The sequence below is a fragment of the Periplaneta americana genome, chromosome 5 (assembly GCF_040183065.1).
Source record: "Periplaneta americana isolate PAMFEO1 chromosome 5, P.americana_PAMFEO1_priV1, whole genome shotgun sequence".
NCBI lineage: Eukaryota > Metazoa > Arthropoda > Insecta > Blattodea > Blattidae > Periplaneta > Periplaneta americana.
In genome coordinates this window covers 63,235,944-63,260,214 of record NC_091121.1, presented here as the reverse complement: position 1 = coordinate 63,260,214, position 24,271 = coordinate 63,235,944, and the positions used below count along the sequence as shown (strand labels likewise).

At 33.6% G+C, this 24,271-nt stretch overlaps 3 protein-coding genes across 10 annotated transcripts in view; 1 reads left to right on the top strand and 2 right to left on the bottom strand.

Moving 5' to 3' along the window:
• Nucleotides 1-1,263: 1,263 nt before the first annotated feature.
• Nucleotides 1,264-11,808, bottom strand: ND-15 (NADH dehydrogenase (ubiquinone) 15 kDa subunit). Its single transcript, XM_069825887.1, has 3 exons — nucleotides 11,670-11,808; nucleotides 10,848-11,075; nucleotides 1,264-1,450 (listed from the first exon to the last, which is right to left on the bottom strand). Exons 2-3 carry the CDS (start codon nucleotides 11,046-11,048, stop codon nucleotides 1,343-1,345), a joined length of 309 nt encoding a protein of 102 aa, XP_069681988.1. The 5' UTR covers nucleotides 11,049-11,075; nucleotides 11,670-11,808; the 3' UTR covers nucleotides 1,264-1,342.
• Nucleotides 11,755-22,877, top strand: Secp43 (tRNA Selenocysteine associated protein). 7 transcript variants are annotated; one of them, XM_069825880.1, is made up of 6 exons: nucleotides 12,026-12,276; nucleotides 12,987-13,184; nucleotides 19,384-19,540; nucleotides 19,640-19,808; nucleotides 22,303-22,553; nucleotides 22,645-22,877. In XM_069825880.1, exons 1-6 carry the CDS (start codon nucleotides 12,232-12,234, stop codon nucleotides 22,764-22,766), a joined length of 942 nt encoding a protein of 313 aa, XP_069681981.1. In that variant the 5' UTR covers nucleotides 12,026-12,231; the 3' UTR covers nucleotides 22,767-22,877. The 7 variants fall into 7 exon arrangements, with proteins under 7 accessions (XP_069681986.1, XP_069681983.1, XP_069681982.1 ...); XM_069825883.1 differs by lacking the exon at nucleotides 12,987-13,184 and adding an exon at nucleotides 13,427-13,607 and having other exon boundaries at nucleotides 12,027-12,276; XM_069825879.1 differs by having other exon boundaries at nucleotides 12,047-12,124.
• Rme-8 (receptor mediated endocytosis 8) overlaps nucleotides 22,776-24,271 on the bottom strand; it is a 68,684-nt gene continuing 67,188 nt past the window's right edge. For both annotated transcript variants that reach the window (XM_069825877.1, XM_069825878.1), the window contains exon 35: nucleotides 22,776-23,880. In XM_069825877.1, the coding sequence (XP_069681978.1) occupies nucleotides 23,768-23,880 (113 nt within the window). In that variant the 3' untranslated portion in view covers nucleotides 22,776-23,767. The remainder of the gene's footprint in view (nucleotides 23,881-24,271) is intronic.

Below are 24,271 nucleotides of genomic sequence, written 5' to 3'. Positions count from 1 at the left end.
TTAAGAAGAATCGAGAACATGAAGACAGTTACCCAATCAAAAGAGCCAATCAAGAAGCTCGGTTGCAGATAGACTCAACCACCTGGAAATACGGGGAGCAGAAGCACTGCCCTTTAGTGAGTGAGTGAGAGAGAAATTAATTAATTAGATTAAAATAAAACAAAAGAAAGAAGAATAATAGAACTAAGATACGGAAAGAAAGAAAAGAAAAAAGGAACAAACGTTAGTGTAGCATAGAAACAAAACACCACACACTCAGTAATAGAATTAAGTGGTACATTTTGAAAGCATGTGTGTAAGAAAATCCCATTTCCTTCTTATAACATGCTTTTCATCCGGTCCTTTCAACAGCATTATATCGAGGTTTTATTATACAATCTTGCTGCCACCAATTCCACTGAGGCTTGGAGTTCACACAGATGCTTCCTCCCTGTCTGTTTCTCTTGCAAGGACGCGTTTTCTCGTACATTTTAATGTTTCTCCTTCCATTCATTCATGCTATAAAACCAAGCAGTTGATACAGCGTCGTTAAATGACTGATTAAAGAAAAAGTATGGTTACGTGATACTATATAATACTTTTGTTATACGAGGTGTGGAATGAAGATAATTATAGCTAATGTCTTGGAAACTTTTTTGTTGCAAAAGCTTACCTATTTAGGGAAATAAAGAGAGCAAAAGAGCTATTCAAATATCTACTGAAATCCTGATTCACTTCAAATGTAGTTCTTATTGTGCTTATGATGTGAAATTTCCATGAACTCATATTATGAACACAATCTTGCCTTTTCAGAAGGAAAAGTTCTAGATGAGCAAAAGACAAAAGACGTCAATTAAACACCTTTGTTTAATAATGTGAACAAGAAAGGCATTACATTAATACTGTTATTTCATCCATGATTTTTTATTAGTATGTACTGCAATGATAAAAAAGTATATAATGTGATGTGATTTGTTTCAGATTAACAACTAAAGTTCTGTTACTTTCACCAAACAAATTTATTTCAATTTTGTTAACGACAATTTAAATATTAAACAGACGTTGGTACATCAATCTTACACTAACTATTCTGGCTGAGATAATGCAACATAACATTAAATGTAATACGATACCCCATATTTTCAGATATGCTTTCTTTATTTAAATCATAAGAAAACACGCATTTTTTCTGGTGATCAACCACTTTCTTTGAAAACGGAAGAACAGCACAGTACTTACTAACAAAGGTTTCTTGTGCCTTGAGGAGAAATACACAACAGTAAATGAAAGTGGGACTGAAGATTTATTTCTATAAACAAAATTACAGAATTATAATATACTCATCTACTTTCATATTATAATACTAATAAGCGTCAATTCTAGGGGCTTCAGCATAACGATCCTGCTTGCTTCTCTCTCCTGCTTTATACTGACGTTCTCGTTCTTCTTTCATTGCAGCCACACGCAACATCTGCAATAAAGATATTATTTTCATCACTGCTTGAAACACAATGGCTTTCAGTCTTTGCCTAACATATCTCTACTTAAATGTAGAAGAAACTAAAAATTATGACGATTTCATATTAATAATAATTATATGCCACATAATCAAAGGATACCTTTTTGCTTTGTCTTGTATCTGGAACAGTATTGGGTTTCAAAAATTAGTTATGACACAATTACAATAAACCCACTTGCATGGTGTGAAATCACATTCAAAGATGGCGGTCTTGGGAAAAAATCAGTGCCAAAATCGATCAATAAATAGTAATTCAATTTTCTCAATGATGGTAACAAACAAAGGAAATTCATGGGTGAATGCAGTGCCGTATGCAGAATTTTGTTAAAGGGGGAGAGGTCATTATTAAAATTGTTTTAAATTTACATTATCAGTATTTTAAATTTTGTGTATTATTATTATTATTATTATTATTATGTTATGGTATATTTATTAATATTACACTATGTTCTAATAAAACATATTCATGAACACCCTTATAAAATCTCCTCCTGCTTTTTTAATCCATTATTTATTATAAACGTATATATAAGTTATCATACATCCTGATGTGATAGGATCTAGTGGTATATACAGTTTGCTTCAGAGTTCTTGATCCCTTGCTGTATGAGAAATGAAAGGGACTACTGAAAGAGATAAGAAAGAAAGTCATATCAACCTATCGCTAGTTAGTATTGTCCGGAAATACACTGTCTCTTTTCAATATGTACTAGTTCTTCAGTTTCATAACATGACTTATCACATTTTTTAATTATACAGAAGATTATTCCCTGACCTTCACTGTAGATAGCTGAATACTCTTTCTTCTGGTGTATAACTCCAGTCAGTGTACAAACCAGAACTTAGGTCATCATCATGAGTGAAACTTATTTTGTCTTTGATTAAGTAATATAGTAAAAGCCCATGGTCTGATTTACCGCGAATTCATATTTAACGCGGGGAAAGCATGTCCCACAGTAAAAAACATAAAATACACGGTGGAAATCAATCTTAAAAAACAAATCAATGTAAAAGATAATATTGCATAGATCGTTTCTGTAGTATAACATTCTGCATCAGCAGGTATATGCATAGCCCTCAGTGGATAATGACCTTGTCTTCAGGGTTGTAAAATAGCATTCCAAAGGATTTTGCAGACATAATGGGAAACAATTTGTGTCTTAACAAGGCATTTTTATTTCAGTTTTCTCAAATCTTGTAAAGTGAAAGTTATACTGTACCATAGTTTGTGTCACATGTTCTGAGTGTTCAGTTCTTCAGTTTTAGTAATGTCGCAAAAACGAAAAATGGAATAAACTGCATAACTGGTGAGTGTTTAGTTTATATTACACGTAGGCCTATGTATTACATTATTTAAATTCATGTATAGAGTTATGGTGCATTAAATTATCGGCTTTACCCATCTCCATGTGACTTTCATTTCCTTAACACACAGACTATAATCACTTCCGATATATTGTGGTTCAGTAATAATGCGGGGGTTAAGTATGTCCCCCAACAACCGTGCTATTTTGGGATTTTACTGTAGTTGAAGTACAGTAGAACCTCTATTATCTATCGTAATGAAGAGGTTGGGCTGAACGGTTAATCGAAAAAATCGGATAATCCATACCATAAAAGATTGTCGTAAATTTAGTGAATAATTCTTACACTTTTGTAATTTTCTCTGTGGTCTTGTATTGAACATGCTAGGTAGTGGATCAGACGTTCACTGATTTAAATCTGTTATTAACAACAGATTTTTAACAGGAAAGGAAACTCCTTGTAATGGCTGTCTGTGGAAAGATAGGAATAGTGGAGGTCTCGTGTTGTAGATTTACATAATTTATACACTTTGTCTTAGATTTTTATTAAATTTCACACGGTTGTGACTCCAATCTCATATTATGAGATGAGCCACAGTTTATCGTTCCCCAAACCACTCAGTTATTTGCACTCTTTCACACTTAGCAAGACAGAAAATAAGAAAGATTGGAAAAATCTGGATTTGTAGTGAAAGATCTACCCTTGGGTAGAATGCTATGAATAAATGGACATGATTTCCTTTGATATACGTGGAAGACATTTTATAAACTCTAACAGTAAACCATAATGTGTAAGAGTAAAGTCTTGTAGTAACTCTCTCTAGAATGTTTAGCCAAACACCTGCATAGAATTGGAACATATCAGTTCCCTAACTGCCCATTGTGCAATTCAAATCAAGAAATGGATTCGAACACCTCAAAATCTGTGCTTCAGTGGCTGACCATGACAATATCTTTGAAAAATATTGGAGTGCAAGAGGCCAAATGACTTTATTGTCAAACGCCTGGCATTAGAAAACAACTCTCTCTAGAAGAAAAAAAAAAAAACACTAATATAATATGCAGTATGTACTTAATATATTTCTGTAGCAAAAAAAAAAAAAAAAAAAAAAAAAAAAAAAAAAAAAAAAAAAAAAGAGAGAGAGAAAGAAGTCAAATAATTAGCCAATCGCTTAATAGGGTGACATGATCGGGGTTCTACTGTACCATATGCAAGACTTGTGTAATTTGAACAACAATAGTGTATATTGGCTAGACTTATATCTATCTCATACATGAATGCTTAACATGCTTGCACATATATAGTATTGTGTAACAATTTATACTTAGGCATTACATATGCCTTTTATAATATACTTCTAATGGTATTACACCCAAGACTTGAAAAGGGGTGGCAACCCTATATGTGAATCAAACACTATACAATTATAATAGCACAGAAGGGAGATGAGTAACCTATAGTTTCAGGAGAATTATGTTAGATAATTGTATATGTATAACAGGTATATGTCAACAAAAGTTAACTTACCGCGTAAAACAGTGTTAACATTTAAGGGAAAATTATTTTCTTCTGAGAAAAGTTTTCATTTGGGACTACTATGATATCCGAATTTTTCGCTATAAAAAAAAAAAGCGCACACGCACACACACACACAGATACTGTTCTCCAACCGTGCTTACTATTGCATCATCTACTGGAGCGAAGTAGATAGATAATATTACCGTTATAACGTCAGTTTAAAAAACATGTGCTCTCCTGCATATGTTATTTCCTGTATAGAGGGATTAAACGACCAGGAGATTGACAGTGATCTAATTTTGTAACTAGGGTAGTATAAATATGTGTGTATCAGTGTTATCGTTTGTGCTGTGAGAGTTACCCAATAGAGATATGTGTACCCACGTGTGTGATCTTATGACATCTTATGACATCAACATTCATTCACAGCATTACCCTGCTGCGTCTCATTCCCCTGAGACTTTCTCGTGGTTGGAGTACAGTATATTATATAGGGGATAGAGGTAGGTAAAGAAATCCTTTGGCCAGGTTGCCAGGGCACTTAACAATTTTTATGTGGTGCCTGAGTTTTTCTATCAAGTTGAAAATTTTTTAAGACTTTGATGTTCCTAAAACCATTGTATTTTTCATTAAAAAAAAAAAAACACATGCACATACACAGCTTTTCTTCTGGTGAAGAAGGTACTGGAACTCTTGTATAGAATATATTACAGCAGATGAGGAAATAATTACTGTCCAATGCACGGGGATTTTATAATTTTAACCCCTTTTTCGTCCAACTTTAAGACTTTCAAGGTTTAAGTGGAGTTAAAGAAAAACATAATATTATTAACACATTTTTCGCTTCTATAGCGAAAACTGTTAACACTACTAATATAATATAAACAGAATGGAGTGAATGCTTTACAATAATGTGCACCACAAATCTTGAAAAAAATTAATAAATAAATTGATTTTCTTTCAACCAGTTGTTTCAATATTAATTCATATTTGTTACCAGATTATCTTTATTAACTTAAGATGTTATGAAGCTCATAGAAGAGGAAATTTAATACCGGTATTTGTCTGTGGTGTCCTCATACTTCTATTCAAACATTTTTGACAGTATCTTTGTCATTTACTTATACATTCTATATTGCAATAAAGCGTAAGAATATGATCTTACACTGTAAGAAATGTATGATCATTAGCTTCTATATAATAGGCTACAGTAAGCTATATTTTATTATATTACTTATAAAACAGCTCCGGTCTAGATGACACAACTTGGTAAAGTTTAAAATGTTCAAATAGTAAACTATTATTTAAAAATTTCCTATGTGGCAACCAAGTTGTTTATTTCACATTTTTGTGTGTACGTAGTCAAGGGAAACATCTGAAGAAAGCTTTCCCTATGTACATGTCGAAGATAACCCAGGTGAGAATAACAGAATTTTACTCTTGCATGGGAGTCCACAGCTTGGAAAATGTAAGTTGTACAGACCCAGAAACAAAATTCAGGTGGCCCAAATTTTGTTTCTGGGTCTGTACTAGTACCATCTCTAATTAATATTATGTCCATAGCTCAATTACTGTATCATATACAAGTTATAACAGTAATGTTCACTAAAAATTGGATTTTGTAACCATATTTACTTAAATGAATATACATATTGTATTTCCAATTGCATTACATTAAATTGCCTTACCGGTAGCAATTTTTTTCTTCACTTCAACAAAGAATGTCGTTTATGAATCTTATAAAAATATAGGCTAGGCTACACTCCATTTGCCAGTAGGCCTATGTGTTAAGAAATAGACTGTGCTCTTACATTCAAGTACAAGATTTAAAAATTTCACTATCAATGAATATGAAAGATGAGGTTAATAAAATTAGATAAACATTTGATAACTATACAGTATCATGATAAATGGGAATAGTTACTAATTTTAACTTGCAATTTTTTCTCATGGCCTAAACAGATTTTTACTTATGTACCACGAGGAAAGAGGAAATTGGGAAGACCACGCAAGCGCTGGCATGAGACCGTAACAGATCCTGTAGAGTCTAATACGTGACGGATATGATGATGATGATGATTTTTTTCTCGCAGGCGATGTGAAAACATGTAAATGGCTTCTGTATTCTGTAATAGAATGACTCATTTTAATTACTTGAGTTTAGATGCATTATAGGGGCCAATCTCCTTATTGGTTGAATGGTATGAATGCTATTATCGATATGTATTGTTGTTATAATCGACATAAAATATGTTGCCAACTTCTAAATTAACAGTCAGTTTTATATTGTTGACTTGTAGCTTACTTCAAAATGGAAATAACAGCAGTAATAGTAAAATATATATTTAAATTAACAAGAGACAAATGTAGTAATGTGACCGGGTAGCTCAATTGGTAGAACAACTGGATATGGGCTAGAAGGATTCAAGTGATAAGACAGATTTTCTCGATGACAAAACTTCCAGAACAGCCCTGGGGTCAACACTGAAATGCACAACGAGGATAAAGCAAATACCTTACTATAGCACAGTTTAGTATATACAGTTGTGAAGCTCAATACTTACTAAATATGCAAACAAAAACAGTTGAAATATGCATCCATAGATAGTTGCTAGCCACCAGGATCGCTACTATCGCCTCATCACAGAATCTTTCCCTACCAGACGATAAAATGTATTGTACTTTTGATATCGTGTTCTTTTTAAAAATTAACACCTTCCTTCCACTATTGAAATACGAAATACATAAGGTTTATATATTATTTTCATAAAGCATATATTACATTTTTTAAACTCACCTTCCTGGATCTTTCGGAAGGATAACTCTGACCTCTTTTTCTTAGAATTTATAGGGCAACAAACGTTTCCTTGTCCCATATTATTACTCAAATTATTGTATTTTATCCATTTACAGTTATTACAACCGATAACGAACATTTCACAGTTTACACAACTTTTCACAACAATGTGAAATACGGCACAGTCAATGCCTTTTCGATCTAGACCAATCCGTAATATATGTTCGGGTTTTCTATTTCAGTGTATGGAGCTCAGTGGATTATTATATTATAACTTTATTGCGTGTCATAGCTAAGTTTCATTTAGTGTAATGTGTTCATCAGTTCCCTTTACTCCTTGTTGCATAATATGTTGCAGAAATAATTACAAAATTGTGTTATTTTAATGTGAAGAGAATTTTACATGTTAACATAATCTTTTCGCATCAACATTTTAAGTTTAGAATAGAAGCTACTTTGAGGTTTAGTAAAAAAGAATTTATATTGTGATTTTAATATAGCACATCTATCTTCCTTGATAAAGACAGAAAATTGATCACACCGCTCTTATGAAATTAGTGTACGTACGATTGTTTCTTCGTCTCTTAAGTAGTATATAAATACAATAATTCAATACTCAATTTGTAGTATTAAAATACAGACAAATTGAATGTGCGGGGTATCATACATGACATTATGCTTAATTATAATGTATAATTGCGAATTTAGGAATATAAGATATAGTAAACATAACCTATAATATTTCCATATGAATGGCAGGGCATTGGAGACCAATAAAATGAGACAGAGAGGGGCAACTGGAAGAGTAAACATAACCTATAATTTTAACATATCTAAATATTCATGCGGTGCAACTGAAAAATTTGAATCGTGCATAAATGAATGTACAATAATTTCGCAATAATTAATCGAAATAAAGGCAGATAGGTCTATTACACATATAAACAACGTAATTTTCACACCAAAAATAATATTACACCTTAACTAGCATGGAATTATGTCTGAAGTGTCTCCTAATCATTGTTTTAAATTTTATTAATGCAATTACACTGCATTTTGGAGAAATATGTTACTTTTTATGCATTCCAATTAATTTATATGGTTGAAACGCCGCCCTTTGTGATCGGGTTAAGTGAGTCACATGGTTTGCCTTACGGCCTGTATTAGATCACGATGGCAGTGACACAGTCTATTGTTCCTGGTACGCACAGCGCTCCAAGCGGCTAGCAACTATCGCGAGAAATACAAAAAATCACCCTAAGCTTCGCGACTGTATATACTAGACTGTGACTATCGTTGCTTACGGGATTACACAAGCTGGCGCATAGCACGATCGAGAGTAGGTCTCTGTGAGTCATGACAATTTCTGCCGCTAGGTTCGCCTCTCTGCCCTATGAAATGATGAATAGTACCATTACAAAGCATTGTGCATCGTGAAAATAGTTCGATTAATTGTGCATTACTGATTGAGTACGAATATTATAAATATGCCAAGCATATTACAGTGTTATTTAAAGTTTGTTCAGCTAAGTTATATTCGAAAATTGTGTGTGTTTTGCTATGTGAAGAACTCGGTACCAACAGGTTTATAGGTTAAGGTAAATGTCAAAGTTCTCTCATATAACAAGCAATGCTATGTTAAAAGTGGCGAATTGCATTTTCCGACTCTCGAATGATGTGACCCGAAATGTAAAATAATTTCATGCATTGTTTCACTTACCAAGCATTACTGATATAGGCCTAATGAAAATGTGAAAGACGTGATGTAAACATTGAAGATAATGTTGTTACTGTTTTCCCTTTCTCTTTTAAAAAATACCGACAAAAGTAATGAATTATCTTCATGCTGTACTTATTAGGTAATTAATGTTTATTTGTCTGTATTTGTCTGTATTTTAGACCTGTGTATTGTTACGTAATTATCAGTGAATTAGGTTAGAGAACTTAACAAGGTTAGTATGAGATTAGGTATGCACCTCAAACTGTAACTAATAATGGCTGCTGCCGAAATAGGCTGAGGTGGTTATCGTGTGAAACAAATTATATCTGGAATATCTACTTTTATTATATACAGATACGTAAAGTTCTTTTTTTTTTTTGTTTTAGCATGTGTTTGTAATTTTGTGAGGTTATGTCTAGCCTAATTTCTTTTTATTCTTGTATCATTACCAATATCATTAATTTATTTTATAATATTCATTTCAGGTGTTACATCTATGGTGGCAACTCTACTTAGGCATATGTTAGGATATGAAGTAACAGTATATATCCAACTTCATCATTTGCTAAAAATTAAAGAAAACTGTATGTGTTAGACTCATTCCATCGTCATTTCTTCTTATGTATGTGAACCACGTTCGTTCTAAAAGTGCTACAATAAATGAACACTATAGACAACGTGATGGAACAATTTACAAGTTACTGTTAAAATGCACATACATATTTTTACATTTCTATAAGAGGTGTCATAAATTATTTCAGCATATTTGTAAATTCTTCAAAATTAATCCTTCTAATTAATACCATAAAGTAATGAAATAATATAGCCTAGGCCTATATGTGATTTTATACTACCGGTATTGATGTTGATCTTGGTAAATTAATCCAATTTCACAGTGTTGTCTTTTGTATTGTGGTTCATAACAATTATAACAGTATGTACGTGGAAATGTTTTTAAAATAATAAATTCTAGCTCATGATTTTAAGTGGTCGTTTCAATGGGAGGTTATATTGGAAAGATGATCACAAATGGATAATTTACTGCAAGATACAAGAACTGAATATAAGTGAGTGTTCCGTTGAAAGTGAAAGTGAAAATTTCGTTTTACAAGAGCTAAGTAGGCGTACATGCACTAAAATACTACAGCGTTTACTATTACTATGCTCAAAAGATTAATCAGTAGGCCTATAGAAATGTTTTCACCACTGCAAGAAAAAATCGCGCAATAATTATACTTCTCAGTTATTGTGACGTCCGTATTTTTTTTAAAAAGAGAGAGAAAAGTTAGGCCTTCTTGCAAATGCGTAATTATGAATTCAAGGAAATTAAAGATAATGCAGTACCTTAATTAGTTGCAATATCTTATTTAATAACAATATTAATAATATTAGGTGAAAAGGGTAGGCTATAGTGCGTATATGTAAGATGTCAAGTTAATTTATTTCCGGAAATGTTTGGTGTATGAACTGAAGTACAGAGCAGACAGTCCCTCAGTTTATATGTAATATGTTTTAATATCAAGAATGACAGCCTTTTATTGTAATATAATTGAGGAGTAGAAGTTTGGAAATTACGTCTATTGTCCATAAAATATTGTACGAAGCATTTAATAAGCAATGATGAGTCCTTTAAATGTCCCAAATGTCAATGTCTTTTAAGTGTTCTGCTATGAATATATAGGGCAGAACAGCGCTCCGAGCGGCGGAATTGGCATTACGAGGGAACCACTTCAGACTCGTTTTTCAAGCTCTATGCGCCAGCTTGTATAATCTCGTAAGCAACGGTGACTATAGTAAATAGTAAGGTATATGAATAAAGTGCCGTGTATTCAAAACACTAATTCAAAAGTACCCTTTTAATTTTACCAACTGCAGTAAATGTTTGGCAAAATTTACCTGTCTTAATTGAGCATCACAGTTGGTATGTATTCTAGCAAGCTCACACCCACACAAAATATGAATGGCAAAAATTACCCACGTAAGAAATGAAATCTTCACAATTACTGAACCTGTTTTTTACGTGTGGAACATTCCTGAAAATCGTCAATGAGGTCTTTGCACTTCTTCATTCCACGATCTGCACCGTAGGCTTCTAGACAATTCATCACTCGCATCTCCATTTCTTCACATCTTCCATAAAGTTGGTGATTGACAAGATCACGCGTTAAATCCGTAAATGGACTCCGGAAGAAAGGTACAACTGTTGTCATCTTTAAATGTCTTCACACAGTTTATACCTGTAAAATATAAATTAAGATTCACAGGGGTATGAGCAATTATAATGCCGGTACATTACTAAACTTACCGTAATTGCTGAGAATGTAGCATGAAGTCCAGGGAATTGATTCTAAAATTATGCAAAAAGTATTGTACTCTATTCACCTAAGGTTCGCCTTAAGCCTATTTTCGGGATTTTTCTTAATTTAAATTAGGCTAGTAGCTATAGGATTTCCATTACGAAAACTCATGACGACTTCAGGCATCAAGGCATTACATTTGTCACTCATAATAAACATCTATTGCCTTGGGTGATATAGAACAAAAATGATGGGGTCCCCAGCAGTTTGAGGGCTGCGACTAAAACTTCGGCGTATGTCAATCACCCTTGATATTAAGGCTCATCCAACATGACATATCGTATGAAACAAAATGCGGTCGCATATAATACCTTCAACTTTAAAATATCTCGCAGATTTAAGTTACAAATAAACATTAAAACTCTTAAATTGACCTCTTAAGAGAAGGTCAATGGTTTCATTTAGCCATTAATCACAGTCTTTCAGATATCATAGTGATAAACAATGTACTTATTTTAAAAACATGTATAATACCTGTATATAGACAATTCCTTCTTCTCTGCTACAAATTTATATATAAATAAATACCCTTCCAAAATACACAAAACATTCACGATTCATGTACTGCGATAGTTATAAACTTGGTTGTCAGGTGGCAGTGTCGGTACGTAAGTTTTTTTTTGCTCTGACTGTAGCAACTATTAAACGGCAAATAGTTAAGTGTAACGTTTTTCTACATTGCATTACTGTATGTACAGTATGTCGATAACAGCTATTATTATTACTAAATATTAATTCGAATTTGGTTCAAATTTATTCTGTGCATGCTTACAACGTATGCTTTTAAAATTCTAAGGATTGATCTGGTCCGCCATGTTCCTTGAACATAACAAAATAGTTGTAATAATGGCGGTAGTGGCGTTGTAATGAAGCGTCGGAAAGAGCTAACGCCGAACACAATATCTCTTTACGTATGTTTGTGTAAGAAGGTACATAGTAGGAAACAAGCAGGAGATTACAGCGAACAATTTTATTAAAATTGCATAGTTTTAAAGCTAAGTAGTGAAACATATATAAAAGTTAGGAATACTGAAAAATGTCGGCTGCAGGTTTAATACATTGCCAGTTATGGATGGGAGGGGTAAGTATCTGCGAGGAGTCGGTTACCCCCTCTGTGTGTAATCTGTTTTTATAAAATCGGGTTGAATCTGAATGGGGAAGTGATCTTCACACCAGGGGCTGCGTACTAAATTTTGGCGTTAAACTTTCATTGTGTTAAGGTTAAATTGGGGTCATAAATGCATTGATTTTAGGTGGCATTTTATAGCCAATTTTGAATTTTTGTTATATGTTAGATGACTTTTTGTTGGATATGCACAATGTAGCACATTTCTTCGGAAAACTGTTGAATCTCATTTTAGTTTCAGTTGTCGGCTGCATATGTGAGTACGAGAACACAATTTTTGTCATGCCCCATTGTGACGTAACGTCGCTCTTTTGTTATTGTTTAGAATGTTAGTGTTGATCATAGATTCTCAATGCAGGAAAGTGCTGAAACATTTTATAATGCATCGTATCTTTCCAAATTTTCTATATGTCCACAATGTTCTTATTTCACGAAAGACGTGATACAAAATGATCGCCATACGACGAACATTTCCAACAATTTTTAAGAATGATTTCAGAGTTGTATTTTATCATCATCAAAATTTAGAACGAGATGAGTTCTTGGTTACACCCACTGAATTTGGTAGAAATGTTGTAGGCAGGTATTAACAATATCTGCTTGTAACAAATGGATAACTTTATGTGAGCTAGATATGTTAGCGAATGCTAACTTCTTCTTTGCAGCTGGAGCCCTATATGACAGAAAGTTTTGTTATGTCTGCTTTCCAAAGAATGGGTGAGCAGCCTCAGAATGTTAAGGTTATGAGAAATAAATACACTGGAGAGCCAGCAGGATATTGTTTTGTGCACTTTGCAACAGATGAAGCAGCTCTTAATGCAATGCACAAACTCAGTGGAAAAGTTATCCCAAATACTCAACCTGTACGTATACAGTTACTTATAAGTGTTTGAGTACCGGAGTACGAGTCCACAGACGCATTGATGGAACAAGAATTAGAGATATATAGTTCATGCTGTGAACTTTCTTAGTGAGGAGTAGATAGCAAGAAAGATTACAGCGTGAATGAAATACCTACTATTTCGACTGTCGCTGTGACTGTGGGGACTTGCTTCGGTGCTTACGTGCTCCTTCCTTTCTCACCTATTGTAATATATATTTGCAGGGCTGTGCGAATATCCAAATTTTCAAACTCAAGCTTTGCTAAAAGAACTTGTCCTGATTCTATAAGGAAAGAAAGGCCTATGAGATGTTCGTGTCGATATAAACAACTCGTAAACCGATCTTTGTGTGAAGTGTGTGCTGTTGATGGACACCAGATGCTTCGTACTACCAGTGGTAACATGGTAACTTGAACTTGAGGTGTGATGACTGAAAATTGAAAATGTGTTATAATCTTTTGTTTCTCTTTATTATTTAACAGAATTCGTATCAACTGCAAAACAGGTGCAAGTGATGCGTTGATTGTGTATTAATTGCGGATGTTCTAAGTGCAAAAGGAGAATGATAGTTTTGTGAGTTTTGGGTTAATACGACCCCTTCGATACTGTAATGTACGTTGGTGGTATTTTTATTCTATAAGATTCCAGTTTGCTCGTTTAATGATACGTTATGATGAATGTGTTGTTTGAATTATATTTCTTCATGATATGCATACTTTACGTTATCGGATTATATTACATTGCTGAAACTGCATTTGGGTAACTTGTATTTCTGATAGCAAGTTAATATTCCGTAGTTTTGTGTACGCACTGTACACTTTCCATGACGGCCAACTTAAATTAACAATTCATTTGTTTTAATTTTTATTGACAAGGGCATATAATAAAGTGTTATCCAATTATGTAAATTGATCGACGATGTGCTCTGTGAGGTATTAGATAATTTAGTTATATAATTGTTCCCCATGTAGTTGCTCCAAAATAGTAGTACTACAGAGAGATCAGATGAGGTCTGGACAGGAGTGACGGGGTTTTCACTGTGCGCTGATGATACACTCATGGCGGGAAGCGGACAGTGTAGAGTTGTGGTGATGCAACCATTCAAGTTTCCGTAACTATTTTAAAAAGTCTTACTTGCCAGTTTTATTGATGGAAGTGCTGAAACTGGACGCCTTCGTTGTCCACACATTTTTTGCAACTCCTTATGAAAATGGATAAATTTCAGAACACTGATTCCTTCCTTTCCCTCTTACTTCAAAATTACAACCTTGTGCACACAAAATAAATTACTGATACTGAAAAGTGCTTTTTCGTAAGCATGATGATGCGCATTTGACAAACGCAGACAAATCTGCCCTTTTTAGTATTTGAAGATATAATTGTCAGTGAGAAATCCGTATACTGAAATTTTCCCAAATTTTATTTCTTTTATTTTAACGCGAGAAATTGGGATGTTCCATTATGCGGGTAAATACGGTATTTTTCTCAGATGACATTTCGGGAAAATTGGATGCACTAATGTTTAAATCCAACAACAATGCATGGTTCCATTGTAATTGCGATTGCTTCTTTTTTACGCGCACAAAATATAGGTACTCTCCAATTAATAACGCAGTATTTTTAGGACCTCTGCAGTGATGCTGAACCAGACAGTGAATGAGGTAAGGCTAGTGTTAATAATAACAATAAAGTGTCTTGTCTTATTGTCGCTGTATTTATTGTTACAAGTTATCTGTTGATACAACTGCTGCTAACTAGTCAAAATATATATAAATTAGTCGCGGCCCATATAGCGTTACGTATTCTATCGATTATTTCAGCATTCGAGCTGGCGCACCTTTAATTCGTGTTTTTTTTTTTCATTAAAATTTCTTCCTCGCATAAAGGACGCACCCTAGTTCTTTTTTTTTATAAAAAAATCGAAAAATAAAAGTGCGTCTATTACGCAGGTAAATACGGTATTAAATGTGGGTTTATTAGTCCATTGTGAATATTTTTCAGCACCCTTTCACAAAATGCGCGCAGCATATGTCATAGTTATTTTATACGGCTGCAACTTTAACAATTTAGTAGTTCTTTTGCACAGAGCTATGTTCAATTTGTACTTGTGAAAAGTGTCTTAAGTGATTTTCTTGGAGACTATTCCAATTGATGACCAATGTCATCTAATGTTTCTTCTGTGAGAACCCTACGCTGTCAGTTCTGTTTATTTAAGCTGAACACTTCCCGTTGCCTGAAATTTATTATAAAGATTGTGGAGTGTTGTATGTGATGGAATTTTTACACCCAGGAATAGCATTTCAAACCACCTTCGTACTTTGCTGGCAGACTGTGTTAACACACATGAATCATAAATTCATTCAGTAGTAAACATATGATTAGCCATTATACAGTTTACACTTCGTTCCCCGTCATGAGTGCATCAGCAGCACACAGTGAAAACCCCGTCGCTCCTGTCCACACCTCATCTGATCGTTCTGTAGTAATGTACCAGTAGTTGTTGGGACTTAAGTTTCTCATTTCATTTTCTGGGCTCATACTTGTTACTTTTGTGAATTATCGACGGCACATTTGTTCTCTGTGTTGCATAGGGATAGGATAATCATATAGATGGTTACTCACGTGTAAATATGTTACTGGAGATATGGTACGTGATTGCTGCGAGAATTTTATGTTAGTAGGCTATAATAAATCTTGCATTCTTATATACGATACAGGAAAGTAAGTGTTCATCACATGTAATTTTTGTACAGGGGTGGACAAACATTTCAATATGCAGAAATAGAATTGAGACTGCTAAATTTGAATATAATAGCTTAATGATTTAACTTCGTTGTATAATTTACATTCATCAGAATTGAATCCAGCCTGTGGACCATCATATGTTTTGAGAGTTGAACATAAAGTATATTTTGAAAGATAAAGATATTACCTTATAAAGTTACTTGCTGTTATCACTCAATCGTTTATTAATGTCATGAGCAACAGTTTGAGACGTTAAGAGAGTACGAGTTACTATTAAGACGAATAATATAGTCTATAACTTTTTATGGTAAATAAGCGTGTATTGGAGTTTTCTTTTAAGGAAAAAGTAACTGAAAGAAATTAAGTTTAATTTTTACTTTCTGGTTACTGTTTATCATACTCTTCCTACTCCAAAACCCCCATATTCAGCAAAGTAGTAACAGATGAGAGTAGCAGGAGCAGTTCATATATTTAATTTTTCTATTTTATATTAGTATGCAACAACAAATATAAATAAGAAAGAAATGTATACAGTTGTGCAGAGTGCAACAACAAATATACGTTACAGTTGTGTTCATTGAGTGACATTTTATAATCACAAAATAAAAATTTAAATTCATATTATGTGCAAGGAATTTGATACAGAATTCCGAGATGTGATTTTGGCCAAGATAAAACTATGGCTAGGTTACCAGAATAAAAACATTAAATATAGAAGTCGATGTTAATAACTGTGGTTGTCAAGACATTTTGCATGCTATAAAAGAATACAGAATATGGAGTATTTCGAAAAGTTGTTATATGCTGTGGAAAGAGAAAGGTGAACAAAACTTGAAAATTAATTTTAACAATTGCATTGAAATGTTACATTTGAATTACGGTTGAAATGGTGATCTATATAAACGATACTATAGAAGAGAATTTTCTGATAAAATTCGCATCTTGTACGAATAATTATGGTGGCCAGCTAACCACTTTGTTGTGCTTCCCCCCCCCCCCCCCCGAACCAATACCACGACCGAATTGGCTACTTTGGCATAAGAAAATATTGGTCCAGGGAAAAACAAGCCAAAGCTGTTCACCAGCCACCATACTTATTCGTACTGAAGGCGAATTTTACCATTGTACTTGTTATTTTTTTATGAATAAACATTTCTCGTCTAATAGTGAGCATTTAAATACTCCAGTTCGGTTTTTTGTCACTCGTAAAAACTTGCCATCTTAATATTATGTTCGATTAAAATAATCGGGAATGCATAATAAATTATAAATTTTAACGCTACATATTTAGATACCGGTACATGTTTCAATGATTTTTTCTACATTCATGTACATATAGTAGGATTACATAGAGTTGTGGTACACTACAACGAATACAAATGTTGATGGCATAAATATCTAAATATCTAGGATTACATAGAAATCTAGGGCTTTAGTCTTAACTGCTGAAAACCAAATTGTAATAGTCAACAAAAACTTGTAACACTATTTTATGTAAGAAAAATGATAAAATTCACAATATGTATATGCATGAATGTACTATGCATATTAGACCTTGCATGTAAGCAAAATTACAAAATTCACATTATGTAAGCATATGCATTAATGTAGGCTATTATGCATAGCAGACCTTGCATCGTTGCATGAAGGTCTGGATTTTTGTAAATATTCAAGATGTAGAAATCAGAGCCTGGCTCATAATGATTTGTAATTATTATCTGTAACTAATTTCTGCTACAGAGTTCAGAAAGTCTATACTTGATAAAAAAAAAAGTTATTTTAAATATTATTTCAGATGTAGGTTCAATGACTTTATTGTCAAACGCCTGGCATTAGAAAACAACATATTGTTGCATTATTTGATGAATAGGTCTACCATATAATCAGAACATTCATTTATATTTTACATATTGTTTTCATACAATAGTGTACATATGATTTGGTTTAGAATTGACATCTCATGTTAAATCTGAAATAGTTTAATAATGAATAATTTTCTTTCAATTCCCCAATGTCTCTAAGAACTTGGAGATTGAATGTTCTGTAGGTTAGGCCTATATATTTTTCAAAATTAGATAATTGTGTTGTAGCTTAAATTTGCTGGAAAAAAAAAAGTAGCTAACTCATTGCTATAGAGAATAAACTGAACATCTCACAGGCTGGCAATGACCATAGTTCATCAGGATGGGAGACTTTCATGAGTATTTATATGTAAGAGTAACTTGAAACTTAAGCATTTTTGAACTGTTTGCACATCCCTGTTCGCATATCTTAATGCTCCCTTGTATTATCAAATCTGAAAACATTATTGGATAGTATCATTCATTTGTCTTGCATTAATCACTGTTAATACGTTTCTGGATCCCAAAGGATTGGCATGTAAAGTAGAGATTTGTTACCTATTTTTGTGTGTGGTTCTGCACTGGTTTTTCTACAGATATGAAGTTGCTGGAAATATACAGCGTGTTTGTTTCAGGGACAGGCAGATATTGGGGTTCAGTTGAAGGATATAGAAACCTGTGACAGTGTTTAGTACTTTAGTTGGTGTTGGTAACATATTTTTTTTCTTCTGTGGCATGAGAATCAGGATTAGACTTTCGGGTCATTTATGGTAGTTTTTGTGGTGTTGTGATTACCAGTTAGTTACTGATGATTGACTCATTTGTAATATTATAACATTTTCTGAGTTTGAATAGTAATACTTAATTCATCTTACTACGCGTTGTGAAGGATTTAAACAATTTCCCATTGGAAGAAATTTCTAAAATTTCGAATAAACATGTTATCACTATTTTTAAAGTAAAGAAAAGTACTATAAACTGTTACAATTCCTGGCTTTGAGTTATTGTACTCCATATTGCAATAGCGGGGTTTAGTAAAACGAAAAGTTTTGGTGCCAATAGATCACACTTTTTATACAAAACCACCATTAAGTTAAATATAAAATTTAAAGCTTTGTGAAAAGCCACTACTTGAGAATCAAACTCCAAACAACCTGATTACTAAGATAATATTGTACATCCCATTCGTGCTTAAACATGCAATGACTTATGTGAACAAAATGTAAATATGGTGAATTAGCACATGGTAAGACCATGTAACTTTTTTAAAATTCATGAGATGTTTCAGATATTTAATGGAATTAAATACAGTAAGTATTTATGTATGCAAAACTTACATATCAGCAGTAATCTCCATGATTGTTTTCCTACTCACAATTAGATACTAATACTGAAAATCTCCTGCACTGTGTATTTTGACATAAAGAAAAAAATATCGTCATTTAAATGGCAATTATCTATATTTAAAGTTATGTTCATGAAACACTGGCTTGGACCTATCCATTACAATAGAAATTTAGCATGCCTCATGCATATTATGCTTTTTATTTTTCTTTTAAAGGACTGCAGATATTATAAAGAAGGTTATGTTTCAGCCAATTCGGTTCAAACTGAATCACGCCAGTACCACAGGTCGCCCCCCAATAGACAGGGAGTTTTCCCTGTGGGTTGGTGATCTGACTCCAGATGTTGATGACTACACTCTTTATAGGACATTTGCTTCCCGATACCAGTCCATCAGGACGGCGAAAGGTAAGGCTGAAGTCTTATGATGTCCAACCAGATTGATTGCTTCTTACTTTTCTGTTGTACAGAACTGGACAGTCTGATTAAAAATGTGCTTTGTTTCAGTTATCCTGGACAATGCCGGTTATAGCAAAGGCTATGGATTCATCAGGTTTGCCAATGAAGATGAACAGAAAAATTGTCTTGTCCAGATGAATGGCTACAAAGGCCTGGGCAGCAAGGCTATTAAAATCAGCAATGCTGTACCAAAGCCTCATCGCTTCCAGCCTACAACGTAATTACTAAGTTTTGTAACATTTCTTTGTCAGTGCATGTTTGGCGTGACTAATAATAAAACAGCTGCCATGGTGGTCTAATGGTTAGAATGTTGGATGTATAATTCTGTGGGCCTAGGTTCGATCCCTGTCATACGCCCGATTTATAACTTGTGTTGAGCAAGCCCATGGTCCAGGTAAAACGGGGGTTTTCTCCCCTGTGGCATCCCAACAGATCTCTATCTCATTGTGGGTGTAGTATAGACCACCCTCCTATGGCACACCCTGGGCAACAACTCTGCCAGTAAATTCATCTACATAACTGACTTCATATGAGTGAACGACAAGTAATCAAGTACCCACCATTAGCTAATAATAATAATAATAATAATAATAATAAAAAAAAGACAGATCAGTATAACTCTTTGGTTTATGACTGCTATATATGTATAGCATATTTATCTTTTCAACAGCTGTGATGTAATTCGAATTGCTTTTTAATGATATGTATGTATATTTTCCAGACAACTCTACCTTCCACATATACATTTTTTTACATTAGCACTGCATTGATTCATAGTTCCTTGGCATACACTTAGAGAATTTTCACCATTACTCTGTCTGATTTTTGACAAAAAATGTGGTTTTCAAATGCTATTACCACTATATGAGTTCTGCCCATAAAGTATTCAGCTGTTTAATATTATAAAAAAGTAAACGACTTAGGACAATAGTGCCTAAGATTCCTTCAAAGTACTCTCCTTGGAACTTCAAACAGTTATCCCAGTTTAGCTATCACTTATGAAAACTGTCTGCAGAATCCTCTTTAGGATCATCTTGCATTCTCTTATTTGTCCAGAGAATACAATATTCTCCCTTTCAGTGGCGAATTTAACTTTGAAAAAAAGTCTGTATTTGCGAGTTGCCAAATCTGGGTCTTATGGGAGCTTATAGACCTGGATGACGTGATGTTTTGCCATAATCCTTCATAAAAATCTCTGAATCAATAGTCCATGGAATCTCCAAACATCATCTGATTTTTCCAGTATCAGTCGCAGATTTTCGTTGATTGCAGCTCACACACATTCAACATTTTTGTGTTTTCTGTTTGTTGAAGGTCTTTTAGAACATGGATTACTTTCAAAGAATTTCCGGCCTTTTTTTGAAGTGTCAGTACCACAGTTTCATCTGGACTTCACATTCATTAAATTATCCTTGCACTCTCTCTTAACAATTCGATCATTTCTGCAGACACATGTCCAATTTGGAAGCAAAACTTGATACTGATTTGCTGATCTCACTTTGTCATTGGAAATGCGATTATCACATAGTACACAAGCTCACTCAGCATAGACCCAACAGTATGTGGAAGGCTATGCAGCTAGTTTTCGAGATATTCAAAATTATTGGTTACTTTTCAGCCCAAACCACTTAACATATTTCACATGGTTAATTTTCATACATAAACTACGGTAATTTCTTGCCATTAGATATTATATAATGCTGACTACTTGTGCCTACAATGCATTCTGAAATGTGTATCTCGGCAACCTTACACAATCACATCACAAAGTTGTAGTTTTCTAACATTCGTGAAGAACTATCGTATTTTGTCACTGTCACCTATTGGAAGATGAGTATAAAACTAGTCAAGAGAAGAACAGAATCCAGGTCATAGGGTTCAGAATTTTTTCAAGATTTTACATGGAAATGGATGAAATTGTTAATAAATAAATATTATCTGCTGCTTGTGCAACATTTTATAGTTTGTTAAAATTTATCCAAAATGCGAAGAAAAACCTAAATGCTCCTTGTTCTTACAACTGTAAATTATGATTTTTTTTTTTCTGAAAATAGTTTCCAAGCAAGATTAAATTTAATGTGATAAGCATCAAGTAGTTTCTATACAATATTCTCCTTCCCTCCTTTATTATGAACATGAAAAAAATTGAAGTGAATCATGTTTAGTACTAACCTTTATGTAAAATCCTTGAGCAGGAAAGCTGACTGCATCAAGGCTAATGTTCTTAGAATACTGTCTTCACACTGCAAAAGATAAAACATTTTTAACTTTATCAAAAGATTCAAATGTTGCTTCACTGCTTGTACTTAGTGTCATATAAATTAGACCAAACTGTGTAGTACACTCACTTCTTTTGATGCACTTGTACATGGTATCAGAATATTGTAGAATTGTCATCTTGCTGTCTCCTAATTCTTTCCAGTTTATCTTTCTTTACTAATTATACCACCATTCCTAGCTTATAAAGTATGAACTTAACATGTTTCTACATTGAGAGCTCTTGATTGACAAATCAAGTTCTTAAAATCATTGTGCGTTTTTCAAATGAAAAGAGTGAAGAGTATTAGATCACTCTCAGATCAAACTACTTCACTGTAACATTTACAGTTGTTTTTAGTGCAATAATATTGTAATTAGAAATTTAAGAGCAGTTGTTAATTTTATTCCTTGAAAGTAATGTTGCATGGTTAAGATGTGTTGCATAATTTCAGGACTGGCCATGCCACAACTACAATAAACACAAGTGGTTACAGTTCAAGTCAGGACTATAGCCAGTATTATGATCCATCATATTGGCAGAATTATTCTGCGTGGCAGGGCTACTATGATGCAAGTACAGATCCTTCAGCTGCAACATCAGTACACATGACCCAAGCAGCGGCAGACTACACTCAGGGCTCCCACACAGTTCAGCAAACAGTCGATGAGACTACGAGTCCAGAAGATGATTTGGAACTAGTTGGTAAGATTGAGTTGCAGTGTGTTGAAAGTGTACCATCAACACGCATTAGTGATTTGTAAAACTATAATAGGTAATTTTCTTTTCTTTTCAGAACACAATGTGCCATTGGATGTAGAAAAGATGAACAGTGAGCTTATTAACAGAGATTACAACTTTTGGGATGCCCTTGAGAGCTCTAAGTGGCTGCCTGTTGAAGGATTAGAGTGCAACTGAACAATTAAATCCTACAATACATTATTTATTACACAATAAAGAAAAATACATTTTGCAAATTGTATTTTGTATTAAACAATGATTCCTGTATAAAGTTATATAAGAATTGTCCATATAATTTCTTCATTTACCTTTGGCAAGAACCAAAATTATTTCTTTGTGCATAACAAATTCTGCACTTTAACGGAACAAGCCTGCTAATTGTTAAATTAAATTAAATTAGTAGTCTTGTTCACTTGGGGAATGGGGAGAGGGTTATACATACAGAAATAATATACTTTCATATGTACATAAGTACAGGAATGGAATATCCAAGCTATGCTTTGCGTCAACAAGTTGCAGGCATTTAAGACGACATTGATCATTAAATAACATGTACTGAATTAGAACCATGATGCTTCTAACTCAGTATTCCCTGATTAATTTTTTTATTACCATATAAAAATGTTCCCAAGTTCTTCTGTGCCTTTCACTGTCCTAGTTCACTACAGTTCTGTACACCTAACTTTACACAATTCGTTAGGAACTATTGTACACTGTGACCATCACTTCAACTTGCAGATCAAAGGCCAATGTACATTAAAATCATGCATACTGATAAGGTTAATTAGTGTTCCTTTTAGTGTTACAAAAATATAGGCCTTAGTAATCCCACATTTTCATGCATAAAATAAAATGTCAGCAAGAGACAGCAACATTCTGATTGTAATGCTTTACTGAAGCACATCCATTTCTGTTTCAGACAATGGAAATTCACTATTGGTGAAATTAATGCCGATTTCTCTTCTCCACTTAAAGTCTCTTTCTTGCATCACAGTTTATATAAATGTCTTTATTGTCAGCTGTCTGTAATATAGCAGTATCACATGTGGCTCTCCAGAAATGCACAATCTTATAATGGCCCCTTTCTATATATAATATATCACAGAGGGCTTAACACTTTGCACATTCAAACAAAAGCTTTGTATTGCATTCATACATCACAAGTATGTCGACTATCATCAGATGGTGTCAGTTCTTGCCAAGGGATCCTCTTTATCCATAGGAGGAGGAGCGTCTGGTAAGGTCTTGGTGTTCCCTTGTGTGAGGTAACCCGCTGTTGCAGGTGTCCCAGCTAGGAAAGAAATGATCAACATTTTACAAACATATGCATATGCTTTGCCAGGAAGTTTGAGAGGTGCATTTAAGACTGTCATTTTTGGGTACTGAAAAAATTATTCACAATAGCTAACCAAGCAATTGGCAAACCTAAGTTTGTAGTGCAAGTTCAGAGTGCCTTCTGACATAGCTGTGTTTATCACTCGACAGTTTTAATATTTTTTCTATCCTGATTCCTACATTGAATGCATCCATTTGATTTTCAAATTGAATCGGTCGGAGCTAAAAGGAACTAAGTCAAAATATGAAACAATTTGAACAATGGATGTCATGCGCATCGATTGGTGGAAGAAGGAACTAAGATTTTTAAATATTCTTTTGTCGTCTATAACAAAAAAAAATATATA

Bases quoted from the DNA above. Each gene is read 5' to 3' on its own strand.
- ND-15 (XM_069825887.1), bottom strand. From the start codon at position 11,048: ATGACAACAGTTGTACCTTTCTTCCGGAGTCCATTTACGGATTTAACG. The intron at 1,451-10,847 runs GTTCAGTAATTG...TCTTTATTGCAG, and splicing joins GTTCCACACGTAAAAAACAG to ATGTTGCGTGTGGCTGCAAT.
- Secp43 (XM_069825879.1), top strand. From the start codon at position 12,062: ATGAAGCGTCGGAAAGAGCTAACGCCGAACACAATATCTCTTTACGTA. The intron at 12,125-12,986 runs GTACATAGTAGG...TCTTCTTTGCAG, and splicing joins ACGTATGTTTGTGTAAGAAG to CTGGAGCCCTATATGACAGA. The intron at 22,554-22,644 runs GTAAGATTGAGT...TTTTCTTTTCAG, and splicing joins AGATGATTTGGAACTAGTTG to AACACAATGTGCCATTGGAT.